The 16,041-nt window shown below is 34.7% G+C and overlaps 1 protein-coding gene across 5 annotated transcripts; it reads left to right on the top strand.

Annotated features, from left to right (window-relative positions):
- Nucleotides 1–5,179: 5,179 nt before the first annotated feature.
- Nucleotides 5,180–11,129, top strand: LOC120084062 (ylmG homolog protein 1-2, chloroplastic-like). Of its 5 annotated transcripts, XM_039039975.1 has the most exons (4): nt 5,180–6,056; nt 7,502–9,000; nt 9,083–9,275; nt 10,966–11,129. In XM_039039975.1, exon 1 carries the CDS (start codon nt 5,306–5,308, stop codon nt 5,993–5,995), a length of 690 nt encoding a protein of 229 aa, XP_038895903.1. In that variant the 5' UTR covers nt 5,180–5,305; the 3' UTR covers nt 5,996–6,056; nt 7,502–9,000; nt 9,083–9,275; nt 10,966–11,129. The 5 variants fall into 5 exon arrangements, with proteins under 5 accessions (XP_038895903.1, XP_038895898.1, XP_038895912.1 ...); XM_039039970.1 differs by lacking the exon at nt 10,966–11,129 and having other exon boundaries at nt 9,083–9,608; XM_039039984.1 differs by lacking the exons at nt 7,502–9,000; nt 9,083–9,275; nt 10,966–11,129 and adding an exon at nt 7,308–7,478.
- Nucleotides 11,130–16,041: the final 4,912 nt, after the last annotated feature.

Raw genomic sequence — 16,041 nt, 5'->3', positions numbered from 1 at the left:
TTCTTGTGATCATGCCATTTGATTACTTGATATGTTTTATTGGTTGATGCTCGTGTAGTGACATTTTATTAAGTATTTCAATATTTTGATTTGATTTCCAATCGTTTTGAAAAATAATTTCAAAAGCAAAACTTATGTTCATATAAAGGATACCACTTATTGGGCTCCCCAGCTCATACTTTTTAAATATTTTATTTTTTCCTAGGTAGCAGGAGCAGAACGTTCCAGAGTGCTACCAAAGGTTAGGGTATGTCACGTCAACAGAACGACGTCTAGATTCATTTATCTTTAGAGAATTGTTGGGAATTAGAATTGTATTAAGATAGTTGGATGTTAACATTTTTTTTTTTTTTACAAACATTAAGTAGTGGTAATCAAATTATCTTTGAATTAAATGCTTCTGACTCTAGGATTTATTAAGTGGAAATAGGGCATGATGGATAGTAGATATTACAAAACGGTAGGATCTACTATCTTCACGCCTCCTTTTGAGTGGAAAATGTCAAGCTCGGAAAGGGGTGTGATACTATAGATAAAAGATATAGATCATTTTTCAAACAAAATATGGTTAGACATTAACCTAGATTTTTGAGGATGAAAGGTTCTTTACATACTCCTTCGCCCTGTTCACAAACAGCTTCAACCTGTTGAGCCCTTCAACACTGCCAATGACTCCTGAATCCTCCATTTAAAGGGAGGATTCATCGTCCACTAGTTTCCACAAGGAAGCTCAACTCCTTTTGCTCAACTCTTTTTTAGTCTGATCATCCTCATCCATTTCCCTTGCCAACCATCGAGGTGTTAGCTCCTTTGGGGTCACAACAAAGTGTGAATCAATCATCTCTCAAACAAAAATCTCTCAGTACTGTCAACTTCCTTCCACTATGAAAGAGTAAGGAGAAGGAAGGAGAGACAAAAAAGTGTCATGCCGATGATGGAATAAGTGGTTGGGAGGGAAAGAAAAAAAACACGGATACATTCCACAGGTCATCATCTCTATTGACTCGGAGGACTATGAGTAGGATCCATGTTTTTCTTCCTTCTTGTTTGTTGTCTCCCAACTTGATGAATAAAAAAATTATGCAATATTTTTCTAAGAAATGAAAATTTTCCTTTTATAGTACATGTTCAACGTATGCTTCATGACTGTTTAACTGTCAACTAACAAAACGATACCTTAACGCATACTGACCAAATCAAAACAATACTTCCATGTAAACAAAGTAATGTTCATGGATATCGATATCAATACTTGATATACGAACTAGATAGTAGGAAAAAAGTAAGGAAACAGAAAGTAAGGGACAACACAAGTGTAATGTTATCGCTCGTACATATCGGTATCGTCGACATTGATGTTTAATATCATTTTACCAATAACGGTATATGGCCATTTAGTTACGGCTACCATTACTAATTTTAGGTGCATCCAAAACTGTTTGGATGGTAAGTGAAATACACCTAAAATGTGCATTTACAACCTTGATTTATGATAGTTTCTAATATGATTTAGTTAGATTTGATGTGTTTGCTAGTGAATTTCAAAGTTATGTTCGAGATAGCAATTCAATGTTAAAATGAGCAAAAAGAAAAAAAAAAAAACCAAAATATGTCCAAGAAAATCAATCCCGGGCTATATATCGGGAAGAGACGAGAAAAAGTCAAGTTGTCTAAAAATAGGGCAATGCCAAAACGTTGGTTTGGCATTGCACTTCGACACTCTAACCCAAAAGCAAAGAAAAGGGGGCATCAATGCAGCACAACACCCAGTGTTGCAACAGAAAAGGCATATGTGCGTGGCAGGGGAACGACACCGCGGCACCAATCCATTTATGAAAAAATAAAGTTTTTTTGGAAAGTTTTATATATATATATAGTAGTAATATTATTATATATATATATATTATCCAAGGTTTTTGGCTACCGAGAAGATTACACCACATCACGAAAATCAGAGTCTTAGAGAGAATTGTTGGTGTAGAGAAAGTGAGTAAAATTAGAGGTTTGTTTGGAGGCCATTTGAGATTTTGATGTGCGAATCGAGGTGAGATTGATGGACTTTAACGGTGCAAATAGCTTTGAAAGTGGTTTTCTCTTCGTTTCCTTTGTTTTTCTTTACTGATTATGATTGTAGCAATGTATGAGAATATGTTTGTAGTAATGATGCGTGGCCAAAGCTTTAGTTCTAGGGTGTTGATGGACTTATTTATAGATTTAAGTTAATTGCAAGTGTATTTTCTATGAATGTATGTTATGGATTGTTTTTAATATTATTGTGCTTATTACATCGATTGATTGTAGATGTATGTTAGGCTGAATGTTCAATTAGAAAGACTGCATGTTTAATTGGATCTAGAATATTAGATCATCAGTTAATCTATCATATGAATAGTTAGGTTGCTAATGAAAGTTAATTATGACTAACTCTAATGCCATACTTCTTAATTTTATTTTTTAAAAAAATTAGTTATCAATTAGGTTAGCATGGGAAAATATTGTTATTAGAAGATAACCGAACACTAGTTTCTAGACTTAAATATGTCTTTAGCATAATAATTCATATAAACACTATGCACGACTTAATGAAGTAATTAAGGAAACCAACACCTTTGAACCTCTCTATCTCTTAAATTTCACCATTATTTTTATGTTTATTTTCTTTATTTTCAAAATTAAAATATAATCACAATTTTGCTCCTTTGATAAAATCGAGATAATTTTAGAATAGCTAATTATAATTTATGCATTTGATCTCTAGATGACGATACTCGATCCTTTAACCATTTTACTATAACTTGACCCGTGCACTTGTGGTGGCCTGAACTCACATCAATAAGTAATGATTCATGGGAGGAAATCTTGACAATCATCAAATGTTCACACACACCAAAAAAAAAAAAAAAAAAAAAAAAGAAAAGAAAAGAAAAGAAAAAGTAATGAATCCCATGTAATTTTTCATGGTGTAACCAAATTGGTCACCCTCTCCTCTACAATTCGATTATAGATCGGGATTACTAGTTTCATTATGCGTCCCACCATTCATTACGATTATAGAATATTAGTAAACAACAACAAATATAATTAACTGGGCCACACTTTATAGGTGAGTAAATGTGACCTTAGTTCAAAATAGTTTTTTAAACTTAAAAAGTGAATAATCGCAGATATCCATAAACTTCTTAAACTCTATTAGCGTAGAAGACTAAGGTATTAAATATCAAATTGAATATTATATGATCGTAAAAAGGTTGTCTTATATATCTAAGAGGACTTAAGCTTCCAATTTGGTGTATAGTAGGTTCATAAATTTATATTAAAAACGTGTTTAAGGTGAACGACTTCTTATACAAAAGAATAACTTATTTGATATATAAGGTCCACAAATTTTGCTAACTCCTTTATTGCAGGATTTGAGTCATTCGAATCATAACCTACCATCTTTTAAAAAAGAACTCACTTGGTTTAAGATCTCATTGTGCGTTTGAGTATCTTCAATTTTCAACTTCATCTTTTCGTCTTTCTCAACTTCCAATCTTACATTGTTGAATGCTCCAAACCGAGTCGATAATCACTGCTCTATCATTATTTCCTATCACCTTCATAAGTATCTGTACTTACACCTACTGCCAATTCTGCTTCAAAAAAATGCATTGGATTTCTTCTTCCTCACTGTTTATTGTCTACCTTATTTTTTCTTTCCTTAAAGGTTGATTGTGTCTTCTACATGATGAAACATTGAAAATTAATAGATTTAAAAGCTAACTGAACTCCAACTAATTTCAAGATCCAAAGTTCTATGGAGGTGAGCAAAATTTGGTGGGAGATTGTTATTATTTGTTTTTTTTTTTTAAATAAAAAATAGCCGATTGTAGTTAGAGAGGGATATGAGGATATACTAAGGTGGCATAAATGAAACATAGGGGCTGTTTGCGGCGTTGGAGTTATGATGTCTGTAGAGTTCTGATGTCTGAGGAGTTCTAATCGAGAATGTTCAAGCACTAAGATGATATACGATACACGAAAGGAAAATGATGGTGATATATGAAACACGATTAAAAAATGGATCTACAAACAATTAAAATCGGTGAGATAGGATAATGAGCTTCAAAATAATGAGATGATATAGGTGATATAGGATTACCATCTCATGAACTCCCAAATAGCCCCATAAATTTATTCACTCTCTACTAAAAAGAAAAATTAGACATTTTTCATTTGACTATTTTGTTTTACGATTGTCCTTTTCGAATTTAGAATCTAGATATACATATACTATAAACAAAAGAAAAAAAATATATTTATAATTAACTGTTTGAATGATAAAATAAGTAAAAAATAGTTGTTAAATCATTAACTACAAAGAAATATTTATTTGTTAAATCATTAACTACAAAGAAATATTTGCTAGACCATTTTGATGTAAGATAGATATAACAAAATTGAAAAGGTATATGATGTGTTTAGAATATTTGTATTATTAACGGAATTATAGTAATGGAGATCAAACAAACCTCCTACCTCAATAGATGAATACATTTTAACCATCGTTGAACTAAACTCATTTTAGTATAATATCATCGTTTTTGTTGTTATTATTATTATTATTATACACTTCGAATTTTCCAAAGTCCTATTCTCCGTTACTTTTTTTAATCAAATTTTAATTAAATAATTAACTTTATCATTAAATTATTTATTATGATTAGTTTTATATGACAATTTAAATTTAAAGATAAATTATTCAAATTTTGGCCTAAAAAAGCTAATTAATTTGTTAGTAGAAAAAATTAAATATAAATCAAATTATTCACATATATATAATCTAAATTTAAACATTTAATTTAAACATATTCAATCTTTTTGATGAATAATCAAATTTAAAATCTTTTGGTAATATTTATATAATAATAATAACATAATATTAGATAACTATACTAAATAAACATGTAAAAGCTAATCGGGGCGGGGACAGTGACGAGGAATATATTATTCGTCTCCGTCCCCGTTTAGCTCACAAATTTTTTTTTTCTCCCACTTTTTCTCCCACTTTTTCTCCATTCCTATCTAATTGGAGAATCCCGTTTGGGATGGACCTCGTGGAGAGTTGGAGAAATTGGACATCTCTAGTGGATGCTATTTTGGCTTTGGAAATGTTTTTTTCTTTCGGGAACTGAATTTAATTTGTAGCGGAAATTTTTGCGTCCGTGCGTTTCTAAGTTCATATGCATAAACAAAACACCCCACATTATCTTTCCCTCACATATCCGCGGCCACAATTTTCCCGATAAAGAAACAACACCCAACTATGGCATCTTCGCTAATCGCTTCTCAAGCTCTCCCGCTTCGACGGCCCCTCCTCCCTCCGAAGCCCCACCGCCCACTACCTTCCCCGCCCCTCCTCCGTTTCTCCACCGTCAAGTCTCCAAATCTTGGCCTTAGGGTTTTAGCTTCTTCATCGCCTTCCACTTATTCATCAAAACTTTCCCATCAATCGCAAGAAATCCCGATTGCATCACTCCTTACCGGCCCGACCCGGATACTTGCAACTATTCTCTCTGTTTCCCTTGCATTTTCGACCTTAATTGTCAAACTGGTTCAGAATGTTTGGCCGATTTTGATTCCTCAATGTCTCGTAAATCCCTGTGCTGGGCTCGGTGCCCTCCAGCCGGCCGGCTCCTTGTTCTTCGCCGCTTTACGTGATCGCCCCGGTGGATATCTCAATACGCCTTTGACGGTGGTGGCTGCAGGGTTGGCCAAATGGCTGGATATTTACAGTGGGGTTTTGATGGTTAGGGTTTTGCTGAGTTGGTTCCCCAACATCCCTTGGGACCGGCAGCCACTCTCTGCAATTCGGGATCTTTGTGATCCGTACTTGAACCTGTTTCGGAATATAATTCCTCCAATATTCGATACCTTGGATGTTAGCCCACTTTTGGCTTTTGCGGTTCTGGGCACATTAGGGTCAGTTCTGAACAATAGCAGGGGCATTCATTGAAGGAGGCGATGAGTGGATTTGGTTGGCTGATTGGTTAGTGGCGGAATTTACGACGAGTAAGGTATAATTCAATTCATGGAAAGTTGGATTTGAGTTTAGGTTTTTGGATACTTTGTATTTTAATGCCGTAAGTTGTTTTTTTTTTCTTCAGGGGCTTTGAATTTGCGAGACATGATTGTAAATTTTAGTTAAAATATTTGAATTTTGACAGCTTTTAATGAAAGCATTTGTTCGATGAGGTGATCGTTCATGTTTATGTTAGTTTCCATTTCATACATAGAAAGGGCTGATATATTTGAATTTGTTTGTTATCTGTAAATTGTCATCTGCTGTAGTACTTTTCACCAGTTTTCCTACCCAACTTTTACTTATAGCTTGTGGAATGATTTAGAAGTTGGCCCGATTACTATGTTTGTTAATGTTGATGTTATATCAATCATATGAGTCAAGAATACAAGGGTTGTAATGAAGTTAGAGTCCGTTAGAAGGTGGACCTTTTAATACTTTTAAACACTTTTGTACTTAGAAAGTCATTTAAAAACCCTTAGTGGTGAATGTAGCTTACTTAGAACATGATTGGATTGACTTTCTGAATACAAACATTTTTTAAGCCCTTAGAAAGCGAATCAAACGAACACTGATGCCCTTGTATTAGAAGCTGGAACACAAATTCTCAAATTGATTTGTATCTCAAGCTGAAGGTACTGGCACAACTACTAACAGAATTACTAAGTAAAATTTCTCTCTCTATTTCCCATGGATGGTCCTGTTTTATTTTCATGAATGAAATTATGGATGCCAGTACAAGTCTAATACTTTCCCGTCTCGGGTTCTCTCACAATGGGGTGTGGGGTATGGATGCCAGTACAAGTCTAATACTTTCCCGTCTCTGGTTCTCTCACAATGGGGTATGATTAGTCACAGAACTCAGAAGTGCGTTTGCCTGCTAGTATCCGTGCACAGTGAATTGATAAGAGTTTTTAATTTGATCCAAATCATATACGGCATTCAAAGTCTTCCTGTTTTTTTCTCCCGGGGAAAGGGTTGACTGGTTTCTTCCAGAAAGACATGTATAGACGTGGGATATGGCGTGATTGAATAAAGTAAGTGATATTGTTTAATTTTATGATTTATTTGAATGGACTAGTCCTTGTATGGCTGTGCAGATATATTTTGGCATCATTTTTAGATGGTGAGATGGTCAAAGACTCAAAACTAAAAGTACAGTCGCAAATCTTGTTTGTGTGGATGCCAGTACAACTATTATTCCCCCTTTGAACGCATCTGGTATTTGATTATTATTATATTACAGGTGGATTCTGGCTGTACCCATATTGGCATGGAGAAATATTGGGATTTCTTAATTAAGCTGTTGATGGGTTGGTTGAAAATGTTGTGTGTGAATTTTATATACTTAATGTATGCTCTTCAACTTCTTGAATCGAAGTTGCATTTGATATTTGATCAAGTGCCTGCTATTAGGAAATATCTTTACTTACTGGACAGGTGGAAGATATGCGAAATAGACAATCCAAAATGAAAACTACCTTCTCTAGTTTTGCTTCCACGTGAATCTTCACCTTCAGGTGTGGATGGATGGGGGAAATAACCCAAAATAATAATGTAGTTGGAGAACGGGCAGGTATCTTGAAGTTGAGCTTGATTGATATGGAAATTGAAAGTTCCCTTTTTTTCCATTTCTTCACGGCTTTGATTTCACGCATATTTTCATTGTGCAAGGGAACGGCTTGAAAGTTGAATGAGCGAATATGGGATTTCGCTTGTACTGGTCTGTTTGGTGTATCAGAGGCAAGTAAGATGTGACATACCACCACACACTTTCTAATTTGGAATCCTGATTCCTAAGATTGGCTTGAATTCGACCTACTCCCCACTTTATCTATGAATTAGAATGGAATTTTGTATGGACTTGGTTTTTTCTTATTAGTTATTAAGGGGGTGTTTTGGCTAGAAGTTGAGTTGTAAAATTTGTTGTATAAAAGAGTAATCAAGCATAAAATTGGCACTTTTATTTTTTATTTTTTAATTTTTATTGTGGAGCCTTCAAATTCCTTTGATCAAAGGTGGGGAGTTGAACACCTCTTAAGTGGTTATCTTATGGTACAATAATGGAGTATTGGGACTAGTGACTATCGTCGATGGTCAATAGTTAACACAGGAGTCTCTGATATTTGATTCCAATCACCAATCATAGTTTCGGTTGTAGGTCAATGATCTCTAGCTCTAGTTGCTAGTAGAGATCAATGATACAAACGACTGACAACCAACTTTGTCAACCACTTAAATTTGATTTGAGGTATTCTTCATAATGTATAGTAATTGGACACTTGTAGAAACATTTTTATTTTTAATATAGGGTAAACTATATTTTTGAAAAAGAAGTGTAATGGTACAATCAAAGTGTTTACAATTATTTTTTTTTAAAATAGAAAAATGTTGAAATGAAAATGTAGTCTTAAAAACCATTTCTTTTACTGCACAATTCGAATAGGCTCTCATGGTTAGAATAAAGAAAAAAATGGGTTATGGGTTTCAGTAAGAAGAGTACTGTTGTCGATAACGTGAAGAAGACAAGATGTAAAGCAAATAGATGATACGTGTAGGGAAACTGGAAGATATAGTGTCCACCTTGCAATCCTTTGGGGAACTTCCCAGAAGCTAAAAACCCCATCTTCCACTTCACAAACCCAATCCCCCCGCCCTTATTTACCCATAAAACCATGACATAATTAGCAACATCTCTCAATAATGGAGAGAAAGGAGAATATGGGTGTTTTTGTTTTGGTATTATGGATAATGATGATGCTGATTATCATTATTGGTGTTGGGAAGGCTGATGGAGAAGCACCAAATAAGATAGTTTCAGAAACAGTCAAATCAGCAGAAGCGGCATCGTCTGCGCCTCCTAATCCTAACTCTTACTGGAAGAAAGTGCGAAAGCTAGTCAATAAAGCCTACGCCTATCTCTTCCCTCCCAAAATAGAGTCAGTATTCACCATTCATTTGGTTTCTAATTTGTTTAATTTGTCAGTTTAGTTTACTAAGGAGTTTGGGTTTGGGTTTCAGTTTTCGACCAGGAAAGCCCGTGGAAGATGGCGGAGTGAGTGTGAATGGGAATGGGAATGTGAAGGAAGCTGTTACTAAGAGCTTCCAAAAGACGAAGGAAATGGTGGAGGATTCAGCCAAAGCTGCCGCTGAAACGCTTCAAATACAACAACAACAACAACCAGATTCAGAACTTTAGAATCCCATCCTCCAGGTTTCTTTTCACTTCTTGGTTGTTCTATACTATTCTCCCAGTTTATGTCTTCTCGTTATTTGTTTTTGGTGGATGGTAAATGATATGCTCTACAAATTTTGGACATTTGAAAATGGCCATGGGCCTAAAACCCACTACTCCAATGGGTCTCACTAGTTTATGCATTTGGGCTGCCATCTCAACCCCATACATCATCCCATATTACTTTAGGGGATGGGTTGGCCTATGGAGTTGGGAGGGTCGTGTTAGAGGGAGTGCAGGTGTCCTTTGGTCATGGAGTTTTGTGTACATATTAAAAATAAAAATATTAATTTTATGTCTTATTAACTTTTTCATCGTGGACCATAAATTTACAACTTTACTCTCCCTCTCAAATGCTGTAGAGGGATGTTTGTTTTTCTTAAAAAATAAATGTCCGACATGTTTAAATAACTATATTTGTTTTGTAGGAATATTTTTTTTCAAATAACAAAGAATACGTGAATAATCGTCTTTGTTTTTTAGGATTATAACTAAAAGATGTTGTGTCCTTAGTTATTCATTAATCAGTCTTAAAAAAAACTATCCATTAATTTGTAAGTAATTAGTATAATTTGTAAGTAATTAGTATAATTTAAATTTATATAAAATATTAGGTAATTGTTTTAAATGGTAAAATGGTTGGGAATATTTTCATGTACACCAAAATATCACTGTCTATTGATTGATAGTGAATTTTTCTATATTTGTAAATAAGTTAGCTCATTTTTCTTTATTTGAAAACAACTCTAAAATATTTGTCTTTATTAATTTGAATTTCTTTCGAATCAATATAAATTATATTTTATATATTTTTTTCTTAAAAAAATACGTTTTTTTATCAAATAAATATTAATTTTTATTTATATATGAATATCTTTCTTAGAAATGTGACATCTCTAATTTTTAGTTAATTTTTATTTAACTATCCCCAATTATTTGGGTGTTATTTTGTTAATTTGATGCTAAAATTAAATTTGTGAGATATGTGATTAATTTAAGTGATATTTGTAAAGATTTGAAAATTCGAATTTAATTTGAGGAAACTTAGATAAATTATTTTAGAGTTTGAATTTATTTTGGTAGAAGTTTGAGAAATTGAAATTTTGGAAAGAAATATGAATTTATGCGTATATGTTTGATTGAAATCCAAATAGAATTTGGATTTAAGGGTTTTATTTATTTATTTTAATAAAAGAAAGAAAACAAGTTTTTTAATATAAATATATTTATCAAATGGTTAGGGTTAGATGAAGAAAAGGGAAAAGTTAATTTATATTAAAGGCTTTCTTGGGAAGCGTGCACTTTTTTTTTTTTATTTTTTTTATTTTTTAATCCAACGTGCGCCACATTCGGCCGTTGGCTTTGTCCTCCACCACCGCGGATCGCAGCCGGTCGCCGAAGTTTTAGGTGGGTAAATTCCTTCTCGAGTTCTTCAAGATTTTGGATGCCAAAATGAGGTGTTTAATTGCTGCTGTAATCTTGATGGTGGATGTTAGATTCGAAGTTTGAAGGTTTTCAATGTGTTGTCTAGCAAGAGTATTGATCGCGTTGGGTGATTTTTGGTCAGTATTGGATTTTGGACCCCTTTTGAATTTGGTTAATGTTGTTGTAATTTGATTTTGAACCCCTTAATTATGGCTTGTACTTAGATGGGAATTTGTTTGTGTAGCATGGAAGGATTTTGGATCAAGCAACATTTGGGTAACCTTGTTTGGGAAGGTTAGGAGTGAATTTTATATTTGGCTTAAGCCTTAATTGTCTAAAGCTAATTTCAAATTGTATTTAGGAGTTGATTCAAGACGTTTTTATTTAAGATAGAAAAGATTTTGGTTTTGGTTTGGATAAATATTTCGACTGAAGTTGGAGGATTGGAGGTGAATTCGAATCGAACCACACTTCGAGTAAGATTATTTGGAATATTTGGATAACTGGGTGCTTTGGAATTTTGGTTTAATTGTTAATTCTAAGTTTGGCTTATGTCATAAGACTTGATTCGTGATCTTATTTATCCAATAAAAAATAAGCTTGTTTGGACCTATTTGCACTTAATTAAGGTAAGTGTCTTACTACTGGTTTGCTATCAAACCAGTCGTCCTAATCAAAATGATGATGATAAGAATGTGTGTCACACCCCCTCCCAGATTACTCACCTAATCTTGAAAAAAGTAGCATTCGACTAACCAACTCAACTTGTACATGAACCTAAACAATTACACAATGATTATTTAATACCTTTATTTTCCATTCAACATATTCCATTTCATTACATTCACAACACATTTCATAGCTTTTACATCTCTTGTTATATACAAACCATCAACAAAGTTTAGGTACCATAGAAACAATTTTTATAACTATACAACCAAACAACTACTTTTGTCCCATGCTTTCAAAACTCGAAAACATATGGTTTGTGATATGCAAACTATTTACAACAAAATTTCAAAACATATAGACATACAATGTAGTAGGAGACCCTCGTCATGTGACAGTTAACAACTCAGCTTGAATTTGGAATTTTAACACTACCTTGGGGGAACACTGAAAAGCATGAGCTAAAACCCAGTGAGTGGTAGTTTAATATGAATATAGGTTTTCTCTTCCTAAATCATCAGTAAAGTTGGTCAAATCATTTAGTAAATCATCAGCGAAGTAAAAAGATTGAGTAACATCTCATACACGTGCTAGTAAAACAGTGACATGATCATCTCATAGAAAACACATTATAAAACATTCAGGAGTTATTAGAAAAGCATACTTATACCCAAATACTTATTTACCATCGCGGGTTACTCTGGACAAGGAATGCCTCCGTGGTGTAAACCAAATAACAAGGTCATATGTGCACATACAGCTGCCTAAAGGCTAAATATAAATACATACCACAGTCCCAGATTACTCTAGACTTCTCGGTATGCTTTGGCCACATCGGATCCTGGTAGCCCCCTGATAGCATGGGTGGTGCGACAGGTGTAGGTTCCTCTGGACTTCCCAATATATTCTGGCTACATCTTACCCCGATAGCCTCTTGATCGCCTGAGTCGTGCTACTGAAACACATTCAAGTAGCATGAGAAAGAACCATTTCTCGGGTGCAAGAATTAGTAATTTAAAATCACTTTCACAAACCATTCAACATTCTTTAAATCCACCATCAAGAGGTTTTCTTACAAAACCATACAAATCACAATAACATAAAATCAGGTTATAAACTATATTTTATAAATCCAGCTCATATCAAATCAATGGGAATTCAGAAATAAAGATTCAAGCATTTTTTAAAAATAATAATCAAGTAAAATAGATCATGCTATTACATTTCACAAATCATAGTATACTATCATACACATATAATTTTCATATCAAAATACTAAAAAACAAACCACTCACAATCACGGACACAAGTTCCGTGAAACAAAATTTCAGGCTTATTAGACACTTACAAGAGGTTGATTAACCATAATCAACCCTTAGTGATTTAATGAGACTAATTGAACTCAATTTAACTCCTAAACCCTCACATTTTACTCATTAAGCCCATCTTTTTGAAATTATCCAAAATACCTAAAAGTCACTTTAAAAAACTCGTCATTTTAGAGTAAAAATATCAAGAAAATCCTAATTGCGCTTCAAAAATGCTCACCAATATCCAAAATGCTAAAAAACAAGCAAATGGGCACAAAAAATAAGTGTGTGCACACAACAGGGGGCATGGGTGGGCCTAGTTGAGCGTGGGTGTGGGTGTGGGACACGTGCTGAGGGACGCTGCCGCATCAAGAGGCATGTGTGGGTGTGGCTAGTGGGCGGGAGACATGCATACGCGACAGCCCCGTGCGGAGTTGGGCATGCATGGGCGACACTGAGCGCCTAGGGTGGGGTGGACAGTGTGCTGTCTTCAGCTAGTAATTTTCCTGTTTCAACCCCATTTTTTAGAGCTTTGAAACACCATTTCTAATAAAATAAACTTCAAATAAATTTTATGGAACTTAAGAGGGACCTTTTAACTATGCAAAAAATTTTGGGCACCAAAATCCTCCTCTAAGTGCCTTGAAAACTCCTCTAAAACAGCTGATGCGTTAATTTTATTAAGTGGAAGTATGGATGATATGAGTTGTGCACTCAAGTTTCCTCAGGGGAATTTTGCGGAATTCAAGTGTAAATTCCCCTGAGTTTTCTGGTAAGTCCAGGGTCGAACACAGGGACTTGTGAAAATAGTTGCATTGGTAATGTTTATGAAAGCTTTGTGGTAACCAAGCAAATAAATAAAGTATGGGTGTGTTGTTGCGTTGATGAAAAAGAAGTAAATAAAGGCAGCGGATTTGAGAAAGATAGTTGTGTTGATAGATGCAATGGGTATGCGATGAACGGGTTGAGAAGATCTTTAGCTAGTGTTACTCGAGAATGCATCAAACCTTGTGATCATGTTACAACCATGCATAGCAAGTCATTTCCCAATGTAAATGCAACGCTCTTAAGTTTAGGACGAATGTGTTGAATGCAGAATGTCCATAGAGCTTATCCTTAAGTCTCTACTCTTGTCCTATGCGTTGATGCAAAATGCATGAAAGCAAGGTGACCGCATACAATCATACCTTATTGCTAAGATGCATGCGATGCGTTAATAACAAATAGTGCTCATTCCTAAGCGCTTATCTCCTGTTTATGCGTTCTAATTTGGTTCTTCCAAACCTAGATTCTGACCCGACCTTCCTAAGTCTAGATCCTGTCTTTAGACTACCCTCCCGAGTATCTCTAATAGACGAATGAAGCATACATAAACAAGATAGTCGCAAAGATGAAGATTCCCTCGTTATGCTTGTTAACTACTTCTCAACCCATTCAACTAATTTAGCTACTCATGCTTAAATAACAGATAGTGAACAGATATAAAGAAAGACATTTCATTCTTATAACTGAATTGAGTACAAAATGATAATGGAAAATAAAGGTAGAGAGCCTGGTAACAATTCCTTGCTAACCGAGGCTTTTCACATTGAATCTCTATTCTGATCTACAAATGTTCCTGCTTCCGCAGACGTCGGCCCTCTCTCTGTCTTGGAGCTTCCGTTGCCTTACCAAGATTTCCGGAACGATCTATCGGCACACCTTCTTCCTCGCGTCCGCCTTAAAATGGAAGAAAACTATAGACAGAGGCGTGAACTTGTAACGTGATGAAGTAATCGACTGCTTAACCTCTTCTCTGAAGAATGCACTTGGTATTTATAGAGTTTCCATGGTGAAAGGCGACTTCTCTCTCTCGGTTGTACAGATGGGATAACTTTAATTCCTGACTGATGCGTCAGATAATTGTCACTGATAAAGCTGAATGTACTTTGTGACCGTTATCGACTGTTAACTTAATTTGGATCCGACTGCCGTCAGCTTTCTGTCCCATCGATCTTAATTATCCTTTCACCCAGATGCGCCCACCATGTTGCGCCGACCAAGTTGTGGTGATTCTTCTTGGGTGAATGTTTGCGAGCACGATCAACGCAAAGTCTTACGGTGAAGTTGCGCTTGACCAATGTATTCCTATGATCGCAATCTCTGCATTGCGTTAACGCATATTCTGCACAAAAATATAAAGATCAATTGCTTTAATGCATTGGACGCGTGCGATCGCAATATTATAGAATTTATGCTTAATGGATGCAATTTAACATATTTCATCAATGCAATCCAACATTGTTTAAGAACTTAGTACTATGATGACATGCATTTTTGCCCATTATCAACAGCAAGCTCAGACTTACCCGGTTTTCAAACAAACTCCGTTTTCTTCAAGTTTTCTCAATCTTTCTGATCTCTAATCACTTCGGCAACCCTAAGGTTTCTTCTACACTTAATAAGCTTTCATTTTGTCCAAAAATCATGAAGATATCATGGGTAAATTAGAAGAACTAGCCTTCCAAACAGGCTCTTCATATGCTGCAAAAAATTGCCTTTTCATTTAATCATTTTGAATCAACCAATTGCTTGCTTGTTTTTTTATGTGGCTTCTTCTCATTTTTCCTATCTTTTTCATCTCTAAATGACTTCATCGAGTTAAATTAATTTATAGATTTAGGGAATTAATCTAAAAATATTATTTAATCGATACCAATTTGTCACACCCCCTCTCAGACTACTCTCTTAGCACAGGCAAGGACATGACTGCAACAGTTATCAACCCTCGTATGACACTTACTGCTTACTAACTCTTTTTAAATAATCTTATAACAACATGCAATCTCAAACACAGTGGCTACCACTAAGGCCAAACAAACATTAACTATTAAACACAAACATTTATAGAGTTTACAACACAAGTCTCATAAGTCCCTACTCCCAAACTTGGTCCCTACATGAAACAACTACAACATGTATAAAAATATTTACAGTAACCACCTAGCTGACGGGTTACTAGAACTTCTGACTTTAAGCGGAAGAGAAGATGCTGAGCTATCTCTGGAGGATTTGACTGCTACCTGGGGGAAGAAAACATTTGAAAAACGGAGTGAGCTACTAGCCCATTGAGTGACTTAAGAAAGAAAACAGATTCTCATGCATAAGTCTCAATAAAGAAATCATACTAAAACATAAGTTTTTACAGTAACCTTGTACTGAAATGTAAACTTTACAGTAACCTTGTACCGAAATGTAAACTTTACAAGCATTAAACATGCAAAGCTGTTTTCATCATAAAACATTAAACTGATCCTTAGTTGAGAGTAACCCTGCTATGGTTAAATCCCAACGTCAATTCC

The sequence above is a fragment of the Benincasa hispida genome, chromosome 1 (assembly GCF_009727055.1).
Source record: "Benincasa hispida cultivar B227 chromosome 1, ASM972705v1, whole genome shotgun sequence".
Taxonomy (NCBI): domain Eukaryota; kingdom Viridiplantae; phylum Streptophyta; class Magnoliopsida; order Cucurbitales; family Cucurbitaceae; genus Benincasa; species Benincasa hispida.
This window is presented reverse-complemented; position numbering and strand designations above follow the sequence as displayed.